The sequence below is a fragment of the Ochlerotatus camptorhynchus genome, unplaced genomic scaffold (genome assembly GCF_037179485.1).
Source record: "Ochlerotatus camptorhynchus isolate MF236.1 unplaced genomic scaffold, CSIRO-AGI_Acam_v1.1 ptg000284l, whole genome shotgun sequence".
Lineage (NCBI taxonomy): Eukaryota > Metazoa > Arthropoda > Insecta > Diptera > Culicidae > Ochlerotatus > Ochlerotatus camptorhynchus.
Genome location: NW_027040773.1, coordinates 5,043,005 through 5,065,091, shown reverse-complemented (window position 1 = coordinate 5,065,091; position 22,087 = coordinate 5,043,005). Strand labels below are relative to the sequence as shown.

At 38.2% G+C, this 22,087-nt stretch overlaps 1 protein-coding gene across 7 annotated transcripts in view; it reads left to right on the top strand.

Moving 5' to 3' along the window:
- Positions 1–22,087, top strand: part of GckIII (Germinal centre kinase III) — a 222,135-nt gene that overhangs the window by 173,041 nt on the left and 27,007 nt on the right. For all 7 annotated transcript variants that reach the window (XM_065228184.1, XM_065228182.1, XM_065228183.1 and 4 more), the window contains 2 exons: positions 8,575–8,670; positions 9,212–9,340. In XM_065228184.1, the coding sequence (XP_065084256.1) occupies positions 8,575–8,670; positions 9,212–9,340 (225 nt within the window). The remainder of the gene's footprint in view (positions 1–8,574; positions 8,671–9,211; positions 9,341–22,087) is intronic.

Here is a 22,087-nt window from a genome sequence, read left to right as displayed (position 1 = left end):
GCAAAAATTCTGTGCAAATAAAAAACTCCGCGTGTGAAAAACAGCGAATCGATTTTTTTAGATTACTACGTGTGAACAAACCGGTGCTATTTTAGAGGTGCAATTTAGTGAGACCTATCAGATTATAATTCAATTAAAAATGGCTTTTTTCAAGTACCATCAAACGGGGTAACTTCGATAGTTTTCTTCAAGTATAATCTTAATATTTTTTAAAACATATAACACTTAGTGTTTTTCAAGTATATATCTTTTAAACAAGTACTGAGTATCATAGTGTCAATTCGTTAATAATATGTTCAACGGAAATTATTGCATTTGCACTACTTTTTAAGTCTTGTGATCGACCAGTTTTTAGGGCTTATTTTGATAATTACTCGATTAATGTAAAAAAACATGCGTGAATCTCAAACAACATAGTTCAAGAAATATGAAGCTTTGAATGAGTATTTAATCAGAAACGTCATAAGCAATAAGAAGACAACATTGAAGTTGTGATGACTATATCGGAAATACATTTACAGGGTGTCGACTACCTGAGTGTGTTTGTAGGTGCTCAAGTTCAAGAAAACGACCAAATTATTGGCAAGCTGCTCCAAGAAGTAAAGCCGAAGATGATACACGTGTGATAATGGATTTTTTTTTGTTATGTCTTTCCCCGATTCCGATCAAGCTATGTCCTCAACCATGTACATTAGACTGATGCAAAATTTGACTTTTTCGCTCCACAGTGCTTAAATGGTTTCAAATCGGGTCCTGATTAGCCTCCCAAAGTTACAACTCATTTGGTTAGAAACAGACTTCGCACAAGCCATTTGAAGTTTACATGTAAATTACTATGGGAAATCTCAACTTTTTGTTCATTGCCTTCTAGTCTTTTTCCATATTGAGCTGCGAAACAGTTCGATAGCCATTATTATAGAAAATTTTCTCAGATACAACTTTGCTGAAGATCGTTTCTATATAAAATAAGACAGGAAAAAGTTATTAATTATTTAAGAGATTGGTAAACTTATGACAAGATCAAGCAGCTGCTCTGTAGGCAACACTGTATTTAGCATATGAGTAGACATGATTTTTGTGTCCTATGCAACGCCTCAGAAACACCAATGTTGCCTGCTGAGCAGTTGATTGAGCATGAAGACATCAGCGCATTGAACCATTGATAACTTTCGATCCTTGCATTTAATCAAAAAGTGGTCTTCGGCAAAGTTGTAGCTGGGAAAATTTTCTATAACTACAGTCATAAGTTTTTGAAGCAGACCGATATGGTGAATTATTAGGTAGACATGAACAAAAATCTTGGTTTTACCATAGTAATTCCTATACAAACTTCAAATGGTTTGTGCCATCTCAGTTTTTCACCAAATGGGTTCAAATTTTGAGAGGTTAGTCAGGATCCGATTTGGAATCGTTTAAGTATTGTGGAGCGAAAATTTCAAATTTTGCATCACTCTAATGTACATATACTGCAACAAAGCAGGCAAGCAATATATCATTATCCTTCTAACACTCCGATCGAGCTGTGTTGCAGAGAAAGTTTGTCGGGGTAGTCGTAGCAAGCCTTTTGCCTGTATCGTTGGTAGCTATATGTGTTTTCGCTGCTTAGGATACCATTTATCAAAATTATCTTGGAATTCTGGACAGAGCTCCTTTAGAATTCTTCCCAGGATTTTTTTTATGAATCCTCGTCAGCGTTTCCTTTGAATTAACAATTTAAGGGTTCAGCCTACCTTCGAGGCCAAACAAAAACTGTTTTTCTCGGAAAGTTAGCGACACTTGTCAAATCGATGTTAACAGATTTATTGTTCTTATATTCGTCATCTAAAATCATTATATTATATGTTTCCTGGTGGTGTTTGTTCCCCTGGACGCCGATCCCAGGAGGAGGCCTTTTAAAAAGACATTCCGTGGTGGCAACAGTTAAAATACTGTCTTTAATCGGCTCCAAAATATCGCAATATTAATAATCCGAACGATCAAGGCCCTAAATAAACATTTCTAAGCATATATTGTACAAACCGGATGTACTGAATTTGAGTATTCACGGACACCGACTTTGAAAATGAGTTGTCGACATGGTACTCTTCAAAGTCGCAGGGCTGGTAGCGAGTCACTTTTTAGTGTCTTGGTCACTTTTTTCAAGCCTGTCACTAAAAAGTCTGTTTTTTTTAAAGGCCAAGTCACTTAAGTCACTTTTTCTTGTAATCAGTCACTATTTTCAACTTTTTTAGCGTGAATTTATTTTAAGATTGATCATTCTCTGCTTTGTGACATTTAATCGTCTTTCTCTATCTACAGGGTCTGGACTTATCTTTCTAAATAAAATTAACTGTGTTTTCCAGAACTTTAACGGATAAATTTCAGGCTTATAATAAGCAAGCTATTTTAAATTTGCTATTTTTTTAAACATCCTTTTTTGTAGATCAAAGCAATAGAAATTTACCCAAACGTTAAGACATGGCAACCAGTTTTAAAGAAACAGCTTTACAATCCAATCCATTGAATTTTGAATTTAACATTTACTTAAAATCTCACTTTCGAGAGTTAAAAAAAAAAAACTTACATAATTTGAGTAAGCCCAAGATCTAAAAATAAGCAATGTCTTGAAGTTTCGTTTTCCATTTACAAGTTCTAAATATTGAAAATTTTCAAAGTGTCAGATTTAATGAAAAAAAAAAAAAGATTTATTTCAAGTTGGTAAGTAACATTATGAAAGATTAGAAATCTTCATTGCAGTCGATTAACTTCACAACAATTGTAGGAACTTTGGAGAAGTTCTGAGGAATGAATGGAAATTCTGAGAATTTCAGTGAAGTTCCAGAAACAAACTGCGGGAACATAGTGGAAGTTAACACGCTAAAAATATGTAGAACTTACTGGAAGCTTTAAGACCCTCAAAGTGGTTCTTCAGCATCCGAAAATTTTCAGGAACTTTTATGAAGTTCGTAGAATTTCAGAGAACTTCACAGGTGTCAAGCGAACTTGAGAAATATAGAAAACTTAAAGGGTATTGTGCAAATTTTTAAAAAGTTCTAAGCACCTCAGAACAGCTAGATCTAGAGATCTTTGGAGAATTCCAGATTTTAAGAGCAGTTCCCGTCTTTTGGAGCAGTTTAAAGATCTATAATCGTACATTTAAAAATTCAGGGTAGTTCCATGATGTGCAAAAAAAAATCGAGAACCCTTAAGATGTTCCGTTTCAGGGATGTACAGAGGCCTTCAGAAAAATTATGAAAACTTCAGAAATATTTCAGGAACTTCACAGAAACCCAAAGAATTTCAGGGAAATTTAAAGGTATTTACGGGAAATTCATTTATTTTTGAGCAGAACTGAGATCCTCAATACAATTTAGAGCTTTAGGGAAGCTTCGGGAACATCAAGACAGATAAGAGAATCAAAGAGCTGTTCAAATAATTTCAAGGAATGGTAGAAACATTAAAAAGGTTTCGAGAAACTCAGGGAATCCCTGGAAACTTCAGCAAAGCTCCGAGAGAATTTCTGGAATGTGATAAAAATTATATGAACATCCGGAAAACGTGAGAACTAAAAAAATGCGAAAATTTAGTTTAGTTGATTAGAGAACATCAACGAAGTTCCAATAATTAAATAAAAAAAAGCGAGAAAGCTTAAAGGAAATCCAGAGAACTTCTAATACATTTGGATATTTTTAGATGGTTTCATGATAATTAGCGAACTTCAGAGTACTTCGACGACGATCAGATAGCTTCAGAATAATCCCATTAGCTTAAGCAAATTGTAGCGACTTACGGAGTTCCGTGGAATTATGGGGTATTCCAAGAATTCTATGATTGATCCGAAAACGTCAGTAGCGTCAGGGTATTATGAATATATATCAGAAAATTTGAAGGATTATCAAACAAATTTAGAGAACTTCAGGTGGGCATAGATAAGTTCAGGGAAAATTAGTGACCGTTTATAACTATTATAATACTTAAGGAAAATTGTCGGAATTTCAAGGCAAATCATTAAATTTCAGTAAAATTGCGGATTCTCAAAAAAATACTGATAAATTCACGGGAGTCTAGCGAACTTTGAGGAAATTCAATAATGGTTTGGGCAGTTTTAATACCCCCAGGAACTCTAGACTATTGAAAAAAATTAACATAGTGCCAATAATTTACGGAAAGTTTCATGAACTTCAGAAAAAATCATAGAACTATATTAATTATGTCGTTCTAATTCCATGAATATTGTGGGAGCACAAAAGATCCAGAAATGTAGAAAAACTTTGAAATCTTCTTTAGAAACATTTTGAGAAATTCATAGAAATCTATGGAGTCTAAGAGAAGAACCGCGCCCTTTGGGAATTTGTATGAACATTAGCAAAATTCTGGAGCATTTGATACAAGTTTTGTAAGCTTCGAAAATTGGAAAAAATTTCAGGGGGAGGTCAGTTCCATTAGTTTCAGAAAATTAGTGAAAATTTAAGGCAGTTCCCAGATTTTCAGATAATTTCAGATACGTTAAAAATTTAATTCTTCCCATGAGTTTAGAAGTTCAGTGAAGCTTAAACATTTGTAGGATGGTTCAATTAAATTCAGCGCAGTACCACAAGCTTCATGAACTGCAAAAACCTTAGAGAAGTTTTGGGAATTTCAGAAAAGAACAGAGATCCTCAGAGCAGTTCCGTTAACATTAGAGAAGTCACATCAATTTTAATGAAGCTTAGAGAACTTCAGCGAATTGTTAAACGTTTAGAAGAGATCTATGATCGTTAGAAAAAATGAGGAAACTTTAGAAAACTCAAAAATGTGAGCTATTTCCTTTGATTTGCCTGTATCGCTAAGAGGAAGAGTTTGCATCCTGTGAACCATGTGGTGAAAAGCGGCCATTTTGTGTTGATGGGAATTTTTTGAAGTGCTTGGTATTACTCTCTTTGTGTTTGTTGGTTTCCTATAGATTTCGAAATTGAACGAAGACGTTTCCCTGATGATGAGAAGATCTAAGAAGGGGAGTTTGTCGTCTCTCTCTTCTTCGTGAGTAAATTTGATGTCCTTGTGAACGTTGCTTATGGCCTCCACAGTTTTTGATAAATCTTCCCTTTTGACAATGCTAAAGATGTCATCCACGTACCTATACCAACATTTGGGCAACAAATTCTTATCCTCCAGAGTATTTTCTAGGTTAGCCATGAACAATTCACATAAAAATGAAGAAAGCGGATTGCCCATAGGAGCGCCTTTAGTTTGTTTATAGAAATTTCCTCTGAAAATGAAATAATTTTCCTCCATACAAAGACGAGTAAGCTTGAGATATGACCGAACTTTGTTTTTCCAAGTAGAATCCTCACGTTGCTTTGGCCTAGATTTAGTATTCAGCAGTAGGACAAATCAGCTGAAGTCAGTGTTAGGATCAACTAAAGATTCAATAAATGTCTTAGGGAAAGCCGGAGTCTACAAAATCTCTTGTCCAGATTGCAATAAAATCTACATTGGTCAGACGAAAAGGACTTTGGAAACAAGGTTTAAGGAACACATCGCAGAGGTAAAAAAGGCTAACAAAGAGATGGTTAAAGGACTTCATTATGAATTTAAATCCAAGGTTGCAGAACATATCGTTACAAAGGGGCACAATTTGACTAAGGAAAACATTAATATCCTGCGGACTGTATCTTCGCCTTGGAAACTAGACGTAGCTGAAAGTTTAGAAATATTTAAACATAATCCATCAACATTGCTTAATAGAGATCAAGGAAACGGATACTCGAGACTCTTTAGCATGCTACCTAAAACAACACATCGTAGCATGCATGCATACCTGTTGGAGACTGAATTTAGGTACCTGGTTAGGTAAATTTTGACATGGCAGTGGATACCTGCTGATTTTTAGTACCTATTGATTAGTATATAACTCGTAGATAAAAGATGGATTCTTCAGTGGTGTTGAGTACTTGGCACTGATGAAGTCTGCAAGTAGTAGACGAAATACGCGTATCTGTCAAAAGATAAGCAATTATAACGGATTTTAAAGGAAATAAACCAACCCACTCAAAGCTCTTCTTAAATATATATAATTTCGATATATGCAGTAAAAAATCGATTTTTTTGCAGTAGAAAAAAATCGAAATCTTCCCTACATTTTCTGGTATAGGTATTCTTAGCAGAATTCCTTAAATTGTTGGATCCCAGAAAGTTCTTTCAAGTTCCAAAACCTTGGAAATGTTTCATGGTGAATTCTGGGATCCCGCATTTTCAATATTTTCTAAGCCCCAGATTGATTTTTTTTTCTAAATCTAAGACCACGAAGGTTTTTATAATAAACAAATCTTGAATATACTTCGTAGTCTAGGACTATAAACAATTTGATTTGCATCGGGAAAACTCCGGAAATTTCAAAATGAAAATTCACTGGGTAGCCTATTGTAGTATGTCCCATGTCCTTATTTAGTGCATGTCGTATTACTCCATCACTATTCGGTTTTGATACAGTTGTCATTCTTGCCTTCATCGCAAGGAACCGATTCTAATTGAAAGGTTTCGCTATTTATACCCTTCAGAGTGTTGGAACACCCTCCAAAGGTGCGCCCCTTTGTCAGTCAAAATTAGATTTCTTAACAACAAAAACAAGCTATGACATCGATAATGACCATGCATCTTAACCACTTCAAACTAGGGAACAACGAATAGAAGATTTGGAATCACATAGATGAAGACAACTAACTCATTTTTTCCTTGTTTGAAGATCATCCTCGGTAGACAAAGCCGAGCCTTGTCACTATCAACAAGGCATAAAAAGTAACAAGGACTAAGATGTGTTCCTTGGATTACTGAAAAATCCTGTTCCCCTAGTTTGAAGTAGTCAGGACTAGGAATCGGTGGTAGATCTTACATCCCATAACGTACCACGAAGAGGTGATCTACCCACGTTACGGGGCATATGATATGGTTATCTGAGATAATAAATTTGACCATATGGAACCATAGTCCGGAACATCCGTAACCGATTCCAAAAATAAATAAAAAATACAATATGTTTTCGTAATGCTAACACCTCCGTGCCAACAAATTCCTGAATATATAACAAAGAAGGAGGGGGCTTGGGGGGAGTAGCACCCTACAGATGCAAGAACCAGTCACCGGAATGATGTTTAAAAAAATCAATTTATTCGGCCATGGCATGTCTGAGATACAATTTTTTGAAAATAAAAAGTTTGTCCCGGGCTTTTACGGGTTAAACGAGTTGACTTAACGTAATACACGATTTAATTTGCAAAAACAAAATCAATTTGAAAAGTCTTACGATATAATACAATCTTATTTGTGATACAGTACGACGGAAAAATGATTCATCGCATATAAGTCAGAAATTTGCATTCTATACGATTTAACTTAAACATAATGCGATGCATGTCGTTCTTATATGCGATGTTGATTTAAACGGTAGCAATTTGCGATGCTGTCTATACATTGCTATACGGCTTCTGGTTGTCTGGGTAAGATCCCAATTACACTTTACGTAGAAAGGCTGTCGTACATATATGGTTGATAGTTAGGAGTAAACCTTGCCCCCGTGGTTGTCGACCGCAGTAAAAAGAAATTTGCATAAAGAATGTCACTAATTAACTTAGCATTTGCATATATGCATTTGCTTTATGATAAATGCTAGTGCTAGACCAGTACTGGTTCACTGTCGGGCGTCAACACCCGCAGATGCGATTATACTGAGGCTGAAGGTCTACGACATTCCTGAACTCACGCTGCTTTTACATCACTGTGACCTTTTGTTGCAGCAAATCTCCATTCCTGGAATAGGTATTTGTAATCCTTTGCATCCGGAAATAGTTATTTACTAATCGCAAAGTTGACAACATTCCGTAATAGGTTGAAGGTTGCATTTCTAGACGAAATTCGTATGCTCAAATTCTTCCAAAAGGAATCCACTTCTGAGAGCCTCAATCACTGTAACCAATCTAAAGATAGGCTTCTTTACGCTCGAAGAACAATCAACTCTCATAATCGGCTTTATTTTAATGCCAAACGGGGATTACACTTTTATAGCTCTTAAGCTTCCATTTTTCAGCAGCAATCACGACAATCAGCAGAGCGCTTTGCGTTCATTTCCGGTACGCTGGAACACCGGAAAAAGCCGGCCGGTAACTGTTGCTCAACCCTCGCTCTCCATCATAATCTCGTTAACCCGGCGAGCCGGGAGATGGCACTCTCCGTCAGAGTTTCCATCCATGTCTAAGGCTGGTGGTTATGGAACAGCACCGAGACTTCTTATTCAACTCCCCCCCATGTTTGATTTCGCTATTTGATTTTCCTCCCGGGCGCAATTGCCAGCGGAAAACGGAAGCATCATCGTCCCCGTTCGTACAATCAAACTACTACACGATGAAACTGGGACCATGTGCGAATCCCGGCCATCTGCCTCACGCTACCTGTGGGACTTTCATGTACCCTCCCGGTATAATACAAGCTCCAGTGGTACTAAACGAATTAAATTTTAATTGAAAACTTTTTAATTAAATTATTGTCGCTGGTTTCACTGTGTATATGTATAACTCTCACACTTGACTCATCTCGCTTTTTCCTTTTTCCCTCTTATTTCAGAAAGTCGATCCGGAATTAATCTTCACAAAACAGGAACGAATCGGAAAAGGATCTTTCGGCGAAGTATTCAAAGGCGTTGACAACAGAACACAGCAGGTAAGAACCATCCCCTTTACTTTTCCTGGTGGTGATTAATTATCTATCTACACGGACCCAAACTTCCAATACATCTCCCAGAAGGGAAGTGCCGAACCGACAACTTCTTGCAGACGTTCATGTTCCATTCGGTGGACCAAACTACTTAGCAAAGAACGATTTTCGCCATCTTTCCTCTGGCCCGCCAATGATTTATTCGTTCAATTGAGGCGGAAAACTTTTTTCATTACATTACTGCAACATGGCTGTGATTTGAGGTCCTTCCGAGAAGCGCCTCGCCTATCCTATTCGGCGTAGAAGATACCGAACCATGCGAGAATCCATTTAATGGCGATAAATTTTTAATCTCTTGCTTACTTTCAACTTTTCTCGAAGCATGTAACCAGGGCCGTCGCTATTGCCGTTGTCGTCGGCGGTGGCGGCGTTTTCATCGGGTTATGTGTTAATTTTCTGCTGACACCATCACTCAAGTTTCGTTTAAAGTTCTAATCTTATTTGTCACCACATGCTCGTTTTATTCCTTTTTCTTTTCTCCCGGCAGGTTGTGGCGATCAAAATAATCGACCTAGAAGAAGCAGAAGATGAGATCGAAGACATACAGCAGGAAATTATGGTGCTATCACAGTGCGACTCCCCGTTCGTCACAAAGTACTTTGGGTCATATCTTAAGGTGAGTAGGTTAATGTACTTTAATTGATTTCTGTTGTGAACTGAGCTACTTCATTCCGTTATAATTGGGTATTAGAATAACTTCTTTCTGTTTCCCATGTAAAATGAAAGACAGATCAGCCAAGGAACAGACAAAATCTAAATGATGTCGGAAATATATTTTAAGCCTTTCCTATCCAACTTATGGTTAAGCTCTTGCGATGGTTTTGGCAAAATTTGATATTTTGATGTGTTCTTGATAACATGTTTTGACATCCGTGTGGTAGGGGAAATGGATGTAACGTCGGCCTAAATGCCCCATCGACTAAATTTTTAATAGCGACCAAAAATATTCATTAGTACCGTCCCAATGACGCGTTCCAGGGCTGTCCTGCATCAACGTAGAGAGAGCAAAGCCAGTGATGAAAAATATTGTATTACTATCCTCGTCGCACTCCAAACAGCGCATGACAAATTCGGTACCAAGAAAGTCCTCTTTCATTTACGTCGTGAAAAAAAACTATCTCAGTATGTTCTCTCTCTCTTATATCTGTCGGTTACTCGGTTACTGTGGAAGCAACACAAAAAACTTAAAACGGGTACAAAATGGTTTCGAACCACCAACGTTGAGAGATTATCAGGCTTGTGTCTTTACCACTAGTTTATCAACGCTTAAGGGAATGGAAAGGCTAAAGGAAACCAAGAAGCGCTTATAGTGTGGTAACTAGTCTGCTCACATGCACGTTCGACGGTATTGAAAAAAGAGAAATGACGGTAAAAGGATTTGTTCAAAGGTATTATTGTCGGCCTCTCTTCGTCAATGACGAAGGATGTATGGAAATGATGGTTTTTGTATCGCGATAATTTATTTTTGGTTTTCGTCAAACGTCACTGACCAAGCTGACCGTTACCAACTCTGACGCGTTCATCTAGATAAAATTGATAAATAGCAGATTTTTAGCGATGGGCCCAATCTTAGTTCCATGGGCCAACATTAGAGCCATCTCCCCTGATTGTTGTTGTGTTATTTATTTAAGACATAATACATCCACCGGATGCATTCGTGTCTACAATCGTGTGGCTGAGCTAACATTAATCATAACAAAAATGAGATCTAAAAGGCAAATGAAAGATATTAAAAAAATACAAATCTAGCTTTCTTGATTGAGCTATTATTTTATTACAATTCACTGTATTAACTACTTCTATTTATTAGATATCAAGTTTATTTTGACTCAAAAGATAAGAAAATAAAAAAAAAGGTTTCAGTGTTAAATGTGCATGATCTTTTCATCAAATATCAAATTTTTCGTTGTATAATTTTTTTATAAATATAAAAATAATATCAAATTATAAATTCAACCTAAATTAAAACAATAATAATACAAAAAAAATGTTCTCAACATGATTTCAAAAACATAATTTTATATAATTTTGAAAATATAAAATATTTTTTGATATCCGACTTTGATCGGGAAGTGTTTCAGTGACTTCAAATTTTTTCAGGTGAATCTCGTGTTTACATATATCTGTAAGTAGCCACCCTAACTTGGGTCTTGTCTTGCATGCGGTTCCACTTAGCAGAAAGATCAAATTTTGCTATCGTCCGAATTCAACATACAGCTGCTATATGCAGGGACCAAAGGTCCCTTAAGGTGATTCCTTGTTGAGTCCACAAATGGCTGCTACGTAGGCTATACATGCACTTCCACTTCAAATTTTCAATTACACAAATCTCGGAAATCAGTGCCCAATTCCTTGCTACTTCATGTATTCTGCAGTGCAGCAAACGAAGAGTAACAATTGGAATGTTGCACGTGTCGTAGAAGCTGATATTTGTGCACTCAAAGTTTCGAAGTGGTTCCGAGAATAAGGATGTCACAGCCTCTGCACGTCGTCCCGTTCCGGAAATACCCATATTGCAGGGTATTTGACAGTTTTTCTTGAACCAATTACCTCCATATTGGATTTCAAAATGGCATCTGGCATCGGTTTTCGACCTCTACACGTTATCCCCATATTTTAGGGTATTTGACAGTTTTTCTTGAACCGATGGCCTTGGATTGCATTTCAAAATGGAATCTGGCATGCTTTTCCGGCCTCTACACGTCATCCTCTTTCCGAAAATACCCATATTGTAGGGTATTTGACAGTTTTTCTTGAACCGATGGCCGCCATCTTGGATTCGAGAATTGCCTCTGGCATCCATTTCCAGCCTCTACACATCGTCCCCTTTCCGAAAATACCCATATTGACAGTTTTTCTTGAATCGATGACCGCCATCTTGGATTTTAAAATGGCGTCCAAAATCGATTTACAGCTTCTCTACACGTCATCCCTATTCCGTTTCGTGTTCTCACATTGCACAGCAACATCTTATATGGACAAGCTTTTCAGATATAACATATTAAGGAAGTTCATGTGCACACTAGTGCCGTGTAGTGAGAGAGTTCTTAAATAATATGACCACCATCCAAAAGGACTTTTTTTTTTCTCCTTTATTATAGAGATTTTTAGCCATAGGCTAGTTCATCTCTTACCAAAAGGACTTAATATTTGCTCAAGACAGCAACGTTCTATATGGCCAGGATCTCGAGATACAGTTTATATAGGAAGTTCACATGCACCTAGCACTGCGTAGTGAGAGAGTTCTGAACTAATATGAACACCATCCGAAAGGACTTGGTCACTTGAACAACTTTGCTCAAGACAGTAACTTGCTATATGGCTAGGATCACGAAATATTCTATGTTGGACCAATGATCCATATATTATAGCACCCGTCATAAGTAACATAAAAGTGAAGCGCCTCTAGCGGCGTAGTTCCCAAATAATACTGAATCCAATGACACAGGCTTGTTGGTCTATTTCAGTACAACAACTTTGTCGAAGACAGTATAGCTCTATATATTGAAACAAATGAGATAATTCACCACAGCCCCTATTAGTGAAAATCCCATAAGCTGTGGGTATCCTTATTCGCGGTACCTTATTCACGCCCCTGTTACCCCGGCAATAAGGTGAAAAGTATTACTGAACTTCCAGTAATTCCTTGAAATTCTCTTCTTCTACTGCTCTGGAAATCTCTTCCGAATTACCTTGGAATAATCTTTGGGATTTTTGTCGGATTTCCATTGGAATTTTGTTTGAGATTCCTTTGAAATTCATCTGAGCATTAAAATTCCTTTCTTTGGAACTCTTCCAGTATTTACTTGCAGCTCTGATCAGAATTCCCCACATTTTTTTTAATTTGGTCGGACTAAGGATTTTTTTAATTTCGAGAAAAAAACTAGCTTCTTATGTGATGGGACAAGACTGTTTGTCTTTTCTTACTTTTATTTAACGTCGGTCTCTGTTCCGCAATCTAGTGCCTATCACCGACGGACATCGATTGCCATCCATTGACGACAATCGAATGTGCAGGAATGCAGCTTCCTCACCTGCGTAGGATATCGCACCCATTCAACACACATGGGCCGGGACCAACGGCTTTACTTCTCTTCCGAAGGAAGACGTGACCAAAGATTTTTATGCCTCAGAAAAATCCCACCGATCTCGGCTGGGATTAAACCCAGACCCATTGGGGTGAGAAAGCAGTCACGCTTACCACTTCACCACCGGCGCCGGCCAAGACTGTTTGTAAAATTTTTAAAATCTGACAAAAGTGAAATAGGGTTAACTACCCCATTTCCGGCCTATTAAACATAACCCGCACTTAGCCTTTCTTAATCTAGCGCAGTTTAGCACCAAACGGAATGGGGGGAGGTAGCTCATCGATTCTTCCGGTTCGCCTCCTAGCATCGTGCTATAAGGTACCAGGCGATAACCAGGGTAGTTGATCGATAGCTCGGTGACGTCATTTCGTTGGCGTCTGCTATGGGAAATTCTCATAGCAGGCGTTGACGATGGGACGTTGTCGAGTTGTTGAATAGCAACTATCGTGGTAACTCACCGATTACCTGTCGATCTGCCAAATTTGGAAAGACGTCTGCATTGAATTGTCTCATATAATAATATTCCGCCCACTATATCACACGAAATTGCGAGTAGTTGAGTGGAATGGAGATAAGTTAAGCATTGGGTACAGGACCAAGTCTCCCCTGGGTGGTGCCAGAAGATGAGCGCAGTAGAATCATCAAGTTGCCATAAGTCACGGAATGAGACTATTGCATGGCTGGGTAGTCAAAGTCTTCCATTCGTTAGTCATTTCAGGTGGATTAGAACAGGTTTAGGTTTAGGGTGGGCGTTGGCCAGATTTGGATTTTTCAGATATAATCCTAAATAGAACCTAGATTATTTAATACACTAGTAACCTCAACTTCTGTCACAATGTTTCATTGTGACTAATCAACACTCAATGGGTAAAATATCAAATTTGCGGTAAATTTGAAAAAAAAGGGAACTTGGAGTGTAGAGTGCACTGCCCACTGGACGATTCTGAAGCCTGACCAAGTGAGTGGGTTACGGGTTTATTTGATTGTACGTCATTTCCAAGTTATATATAGATACATTCATACCATTGGCATTTTGTATTTGAGATAAGACAGAGACAGGATGCGGAGGGCCCGCTTAGGGGGAGCGTAACCCATGTTATGGCTTCTATTTATTAAATAGTTCAGATTAGAGTCGGTGTATAATGAGTCACGCCAAGAGTGAAGCCAAGTCTACCTATTGAACAGTCAAACCGGCTACCTATCGTGCAAAGTAAATAAACATTACGATGCTATGAAAGGTCCGTGAAAGGTATTGCAATAAAATATAAAATATAATCGAAGAAATGAGCATAAACACGCAGTGAGTGTTAAATTGTCATGGGATACGCTCGGTAATAATAAGTAATGATAATTTCTACTATTTTTTGTCAAGATAATTTGACAAAATCACTGATATAATGATTTACTACAGCCGCAATATTTTTTCTCTCGCTAGAAGTCATTTGAAGTTGTTGTAGAAGTCCTCTGTTGCCAAGTGAAAAGAATGGGAATCGTTCGAAAACCGTGATGCGAGTTCAACTGTTTTTCTCTTGGCGTGACTCATTATACACCGACTCTAGTTCAGATAGGCTGGAAATGATAGGTTCATGGTGAGAAAATGTACCATATGGTGCCCGTTCACTGATCAAAATTAGATTCAAATCGTCAGGCCCTGCCCTGGAATAAGGGAATTGACGATGATTTGTCAAGTTTCATTTTGCATTTGCATATAATTGTAAGTTTAGGTTTGCTTTTGTAATTGTAAGATAGATAGTTTGCCTCAATTGAAACATTGAGTTAAACATGACGAATCATGCCTCTAAAATAGTAGTAGTTACAGTGCCGCATTATCTAACTTTTGTTTTGTTTGTTTACATATAACTAATACTAATACCTCCTTGTTTTCTCTCTAATTTGTCTGCTATGTCCCACCATCACGATGAGAGATGAGCTACCGTACATGGTACACGCTCATATACACTCCCAAAATAGTATGCCGCAAGTAAGTATATCACAGAGGCAACTAAAGATCCAGAAACAAAAACCGAAAACGCTGAACGGCAGATTGGTTTACAGTGGTCGACCAGGGTGTGTGCGGATAAATTACAAAATTACAATTAGGGTAGATGTACCAGTTATGGCTGTGCGTTCCTGTTGTGGTGTGTTCCAGTCATGGCCTATGGAAATCCTATATGCCATGATTGGGGCACATCATAATAGGAGCGTATAGCCATGGCTGGTACATCTACCCTACATCATTATTCCATACATCAGCTTGAATTACGTTGATCGATATTACATTTTTTTTGCTGTGCACTACACCACCGGAGCCAGCAAAGTTCAACAATCCATCGTTGCTTATGCCTTTGTTGTCGTTTGGAACCAGTTTTGCGAGGTAGGTGACGATTGTGCGTATTTCTCGCGTAAATTTTGAAAAGGGCCTAGCCTGAACAATACGTAAAGAGCAAATTGAAACATTGTACGTCGCGTGAATGTGGAACTTAATGAAGGCCTAAGTACTTTTTCGTAGTTTTTAGTTTTCGGATTTGAAAGATCGTCGGTTACAGTGGCCTGCTTACTGAGCAGAAAAACGCGGTCCCAGGTCCTTACATATCAAAGAGATTTATAGTAAAATCGCTTGTGTATCGTGTATTTTGCGAAACTCGTTGTTGTCGTTGGTTCCGGGTTTGAATGGATACAAAAATTTGAGCAACGGTATTATGTGATATGAGGGCCGCGGTGGCCTTAGAGCAACCGTTTTTGCTTACTGAGCAGAACATCATGAGTCTAATCTCAGGCCCATCCACAATCAAGATTCGTCAATCGTTTTATTTATTAATATGACTACATGGTAATAACAGCAACTCGGTGATTAAAAAGGTGCTCGTCTGCCTAGTGGCAAACGTTTTTGCTTACTGAGCAGAAGACCGTGGGTTTAGTCCCAAGCTCCTTCGCGCTATATGATCGTTAGGACATTAATTCAGCTTATCGTTTACCAAAACGAACCCTGCTGCAAACCCAACCCTCTTATCCAACATCCTAGTGATTCCTCGTGGAAGTGCAGAGGTGTTCTCGGCTTCCATCAAAGCGAGTGTCATGTCAACACAATCCTTCCCATTCCTTTCTTGACCTGTGTTCGGGCGCGGCCGGCGCTGGTATTGCCTAATTCAAGATCACCAGTTTTTACACATTGAGGATGATTGCTAGTCCCAAGCATCGTCTATTGGTTCTCTGTGTAATTACAGCTGATCTGGCAATAACAGAGTAGCAACCGTGGGCGGTCAATCAAGCTGAAGCAAGCTCAAGCTGAAGCTGAAGCGCAGTTTAGCACCAAACGGAATGTTACTTTTACTGATGGCTTCCAAATTTATTTACCTTTCCGTACGTACCGTAAGATTTTATAAAGAGAAACCAATCGTTGAGATATTGTCAAAAGTCTAACACTGCTTCTTGACGCCAATCTCGGCCTACGGATTTTAAACTCGGCCTAACGCATTGAAACGCAATTGAAACGCTAATGAATTCACTTCGGCCTATCGGATAAAGATAAAAATTGATTCGGTCGGAGCGCTTCTTTTGTTTTTGGGAATAATGGGCGCAAACCTTCATATCACTCGTTCTCATTGACTTCGTTCGGTAGATTGTTAGCTAAAGTATCTTACCAAACGCATAATTGACTTGTTAACTCTGATATCATGGATTTATTTGAAGTTTTCTGCTCGATAGGCCCAAAATGGGCGATTAGGCCGAAGTAGTTCTCTACCCTATATATATTTTATGCTACTGTTTGTTCCCTCTGATTTTTTCATTGGTTTGTTTTCCGTAGATCTTGTTTTTTGTGCTGAGCACCAATACTACCGACGCCAGGGCTGCCTCAGCTCCCACACCTGAACCCTACCTATCGACCCATCAACTCATGAACCGGGGACCAACGGCTTTACTTCCCTTCCAAAGGAAGGCGTGATCAGAGATTTTATGCCTCAGAACAACCTTGCGGCGCCGGCTGGGATTGAACCCAGGCCTGTTGTGGTGAGAGGTAATCACGCTTACCACTACACCACTGGCGCCGCTTATCCCCTATGGCTTAACGATGACTTATTATTCTCTGAATTAACTTGAAATTCGTCGCAAATTCCCGTGGAATTCTTATTGGAATTCTCTTGTATCTTTCTTCTAAATCACTCGGCAATCTCCTCAGTATTCGAGATATCAAATTATACACTAAATTTCCTTTGAATTCTCTCCAGAAATATAATCAGAATTCTTCTGGAATTCTGTTTTAAAATTCACCTGAAGATTTCCTCGGAATCCTTATAGAATTCTACTCTGAAAATCATAAGTATTTTGGTCAGAACTAACTTAGGATTCTCTTTGAGATTTCTTTGGTATTCAAATCAGTTCTCCCCAGAACTTCCTTGGAATTCTAGTCATAACTGCTGGAGAAATTTCCCAAGAATTCCAGAAGAATCCTGCTGAGAAGTCTCTTGGCATTATCACTAGAATTCCGTGTAAATTAACCTTTAAGTTCCTTAGAAATTCTCATCATAATTCCACCACCAGCATGGTCTTGCTTTGTAGCTGCGCTGCCGCTCAGTCGATAAGAGCTAAGGGAGGTCCCATGCTATTGGGACTGCACTTGAAATCTCTGAGGTTATCCGACGATCTCTAGACGTAGCTTCCCTAAGGTAGGAATTTATTTAAAATGTACACACTTTTCCTCAACTAATTGACTTCCCTTATGTTTTCTGGCTATCCATGATGTTCTTAGACCCCTTAAAAGTTCCTTAAAGCTCATTAAACATAGTGCCTAAACAATTTCGTTTTCTGCACTTCCCTGATTCCACAGAGCTTCCCGAGCAAAGTCCAGCATCAAAATGACAACAAATTGAAATCAAGTTTTGATATCAACATCAAACTGAAATCATAATTTGATTTCAGTTTACACATTGACAAATTTGATACCAAATTTTGTTTTCATTTTGCTGTACATTTGCTCTTCAAAAATATGTTGTTTTGTTATCAACAGGAAAAATGGATAGCAAATTTGGTTTTCAGTTTGCTCTCACTGATAGCAGAAACAGTTTTCAATGTGATGTCACAGGAAGATATGTTTGCTCTCAATTTTGATATTTTAACCGTTAAAACGACCAAAACGACAACAACCTGAGTAATCATTATCAGCGAAATCACAACATCAAATTTAGATTTCAATTTGATCTCAGACTTTGCTCGGGTTCTGTGACATTTTCGAATTCTTAAACTTCCCTGATACTCTCTGGACTGCCTTTAATATTTGGAGCTTCTAGAAGGATCTCGCTATTTTCCCGAACGTAACGAAACTGCCTTAAAATTCTCTAAATTTACCTGAGCCACTTGGAACTTCCCTCAGGTTTCCGCAGCAGTCCTGATTTTTTTGGAACTGCCTCTTAAGATTAAGATCTTAAACTCAACTTAGGTAAATTCACTTCGAATTCCCTCAGCTTTCGTATCAATTTATCCACAGTATTTACTTTGATCGCTCTCCAGAATTATCACCAGAATCCCCTTAGATTCATCTTAAAATTCATCTGGAATTTTCCTCGAAATCCTTATGGAATTCTTCTCTGAATGCCACAGGAATTTTGCTCAGAACTAAATTTTCTTGAAAATCCTCTCAGAATCATCTTGGAATTCTAATCAAAGCTTCCTTTGAAGTTATCAAAAGAACTCCCTTGGGAATCTAGTGAGAACTCCTAGAGAAATTTCCCAAGAATTCCAGAATAAGCTTGTTCAGCATTATCACTAGAATTCCGTTTAAATTAGAAATTGTCATCACAATTCCCTAGAATATTCTTGAAAATTGTCTTCTTCTTCGAATTTCAAGCTTATTTCTTATCGCATATTACCTTATGGCGTGTTATTAATTAATCATTTTGTTCGACCATTTTCCGCTGGTAGGAAGTGATAAAAATCCCCATATAGAAATTGAGAGAAGTGGGAATAATTCGCATTCGGTGCATATTCAGGCCAAAAAAAGTGAAGTTCAGTTTTTTCCCGGAAATTATTGTTAAACAAGCTACAATTAAATAAAAATGATTTTTCCCCATACAGTTTTACCTTATTTACTACCAGCTCCCAAAGAGCCAAAAAATTCAAATTTGAGAGAGAAAATGTGCTCTCACGACCTCAATCTCTCAACATGCCATGTATTTTGTTGACACTCGATTTGTGATTTCCCTTTCACAGATTACATAATAGAGTACCTGACACTAAAAAACAAGTCTGGTACCTCTATATATGCATTTGCTTTAACATTTGAAGTCCCTCCTTTTTTACATATTCTGTGCAAAAGATACTTTCTGCCCCGCCCCATGCATAAAATTCGGCGGGAAATTCTGTGAGGGGTGAGCTATTTTGTGTGCAGAATGTGTAAAAAAGGAGGGTCTTCGAATATTAATCTAAATGCATATATAGAGGTACCAGACATGTTTTGCACTGCAGTGTCCTCTGTGAACAATTATAGGAAAACAGATTGTGTCTAGTTTTCGATAGATGTCGCCGCAAACAACAACTGTGACATCTGATGGAACATGAATGCAGAAGCTTGACAAAATGATTAATTGAGAGCTTTCGATAGGCATCGTACCATTTTTGCATTAGTATTATTGAGTGGCAAGCAAGTACAAACATATTATACTGTATTGCCCAGGGAAGTCGAGAAATGATTGAACCCGAAAAATTCATAGACCGGACTGGGAATCGAACCCAGCCATCCCCAGCATTTTTTTTTTGCTTTTTAGCTACGCCTTTACCAACTGAGCTAAAGGAAGCCCCAATAGTGATATGATAGATTTTCCATTATTTAACTCAACTTGATCAAGGATAACTTTAAGAGCTTTAAATCCATCCATCCCCTTTTCACCGTCGTCGTTGCTATTATTCATACAAACAGCATAAATTCAACGTGACATCATCCATTGCAGTACGGAAGATCTAGACGACGACGATGCTGCCATCGCCTGCCACTAGTAGTAAGTCACTTCTCCACTGTTGTGAGTGAACCTACATATCAGTAGGAAAGTGACGGCATCTTTCAGAATAGATTTTCTCCAATCTCCAGCTCGAAAAGCATTATAGAGTGCGGTGGAAATCCCTACCGCGCTCCTGCACTAAAAGATAGGCACCGCATTCTATAGGTATGGAGAATCCGACAACCATTTCGCTAAACACCCCCCCACAGCAGAAACGTGATAGCGGACGGGAGCACTCCAAAAGCAGTAAGCTGCTTGCCAGCTCAAATACGATTGTGGAAAAGGCAATTACTTTCGGTTGAGGAATGAATCGATAAATTTGTGCATAATTGAATCGATAAATAAGTTGCAATCAACGTATCGATTAAAGCGCCCGGTACTTTCGAAGAGCTTTGCAAACACTTTCAGTTGCAACCGGGGGGCGGTGATGAATGCATTCAATTATTGAAATAATCGGCTTCGAGTACGACAATGATTGGGGCATTTAGTGTCGATTGATGTTTACCTTAATGAAGTTAAATTATACGGAACGCTCGGAACATCTAGGTCGACTCCTACAGGCAATATTTCAATTGCGAACAGCTGGCGAATTGGGTTCTTTAATTTTGTAAAACTTATCGGTTATCATCTGTAAGAGCTTTTCAAGTCGACTTTTATATCGAAATTTAAAGCAAAATAATGACTTCGCTTTCTGACACATAACAAACAAATTGACAGTACTAAAGTATCGTCGAGGGGCGCTAAGATGGTGATTTCTGCCCATGTAATCGCACTGTTCCAGTGGTCCAAAAATTTTGAAATTTTAGATTCCGGTTCCATGTTTAATGTAGATTTCGAATATATGTAATTACCTCACTACCGCTAAAGAACCCAATTGTGTTGTTAAGGGGTAGTGAGGTAAATACATATCCGTATTCTGCATTACAAATGGAACCGAAATCCAAGATGTTATCAATTTTGAGGCACTGGAACTATTTTTAATAATTGCGATTACATGACCAAAAATCAACATCTTAGCGCCCCTCGGTGGGACTTTGTATGGGAGCGACCTGTCAACTGATAGATTTGGTGTCATCAATTTGAAATTTAAATCTTTATTTAAAATTCAAAATTATTATCTATTGGACGGATAAAAATAGCGTTGTGCTCAGAAAACAAACCTCTTTCAGATGATGTATAAAAATCGGTATGTTTTTTTTCGATATTAAACAACCCAATTACGATATTGCGGCTGCGGTGACAACCGATGAAAGCTACTACGCAAGCTTGGTAAACAATACTCAACGGTAAACTGATTGCTGGGCCAAAATTAGCATGTATCGCCGATAAACAGTCCCCCGTTGGGTTGCGACGACAGTTGGGGAGATCCCCGGTTTGGTTGTAAGCAAAACCGTTTTTAAATTGCTAATTCTACCCGCAACACAGGCTGCTGTTTCACGTTGCTTGAATCAATAATGGAACACATGGTTCGGATGGTCAAATTGAACTTTTTACGAGGCATTAAGGTCGTAGGAAAATGTTCATATGAAGAGTACTTAGTCGCAACACACAATCTTTTCGTTATTTAGAGTACGGATCCACGCATGTATACAACCGCAAGACAAATTACTGTAGCAGTAAACTGTCACTTATTCTCTTAGTTGCTTCAAAACAAAGCCCACGGCTGCAAGAGAACAATGGCCTGCAGCAGTTGGAATGAATGTAAAGTTTCCAGTATCGTTTCTAGCATGCTAATGAGAAACACACTCGTGCATGCATGAGGTAAGTTGTGAGCTCGATCGTTATGGTGAGTGTTCCTGGAAAGCCAGATTGACTTTCCGTTTTTTTTTTTTTTTTTTTAGCCATTAGAATTCATTCAACTCAGACTCATCGCTGCATGGGCACTATATTCGCATCTAATTTGGCTTTGTCAAGAGTGGGTCACTCTGTCAATATCTCGAAGGAACATTCCTTCATCCGATAAGCTACAAGCTGATAAAGAAGTCATAAACCCATAAATTTGATATTGTTATCATTATGATCGAGTTCGTAAATGACATCTGTCGGAAAGAATGTCACGAGTAATTTAACTATCTCTTTGATAAATCATCTAATTAAATCTACCTCGTTGTTCCTGTCCGTAGTTAAAGTTATGTTCACACCTTAGGAACAAATTTTTCATTCCACAATTCTATGCCTACGACGGTAAAGACTGGTGAAGTTTTGCGGGGGTGAAATTACTGTACCTAACATTCCGCTGTCGCCACTGCCCCCGTTGAGATTAAGATCACTCCGTCGGTTGTCATT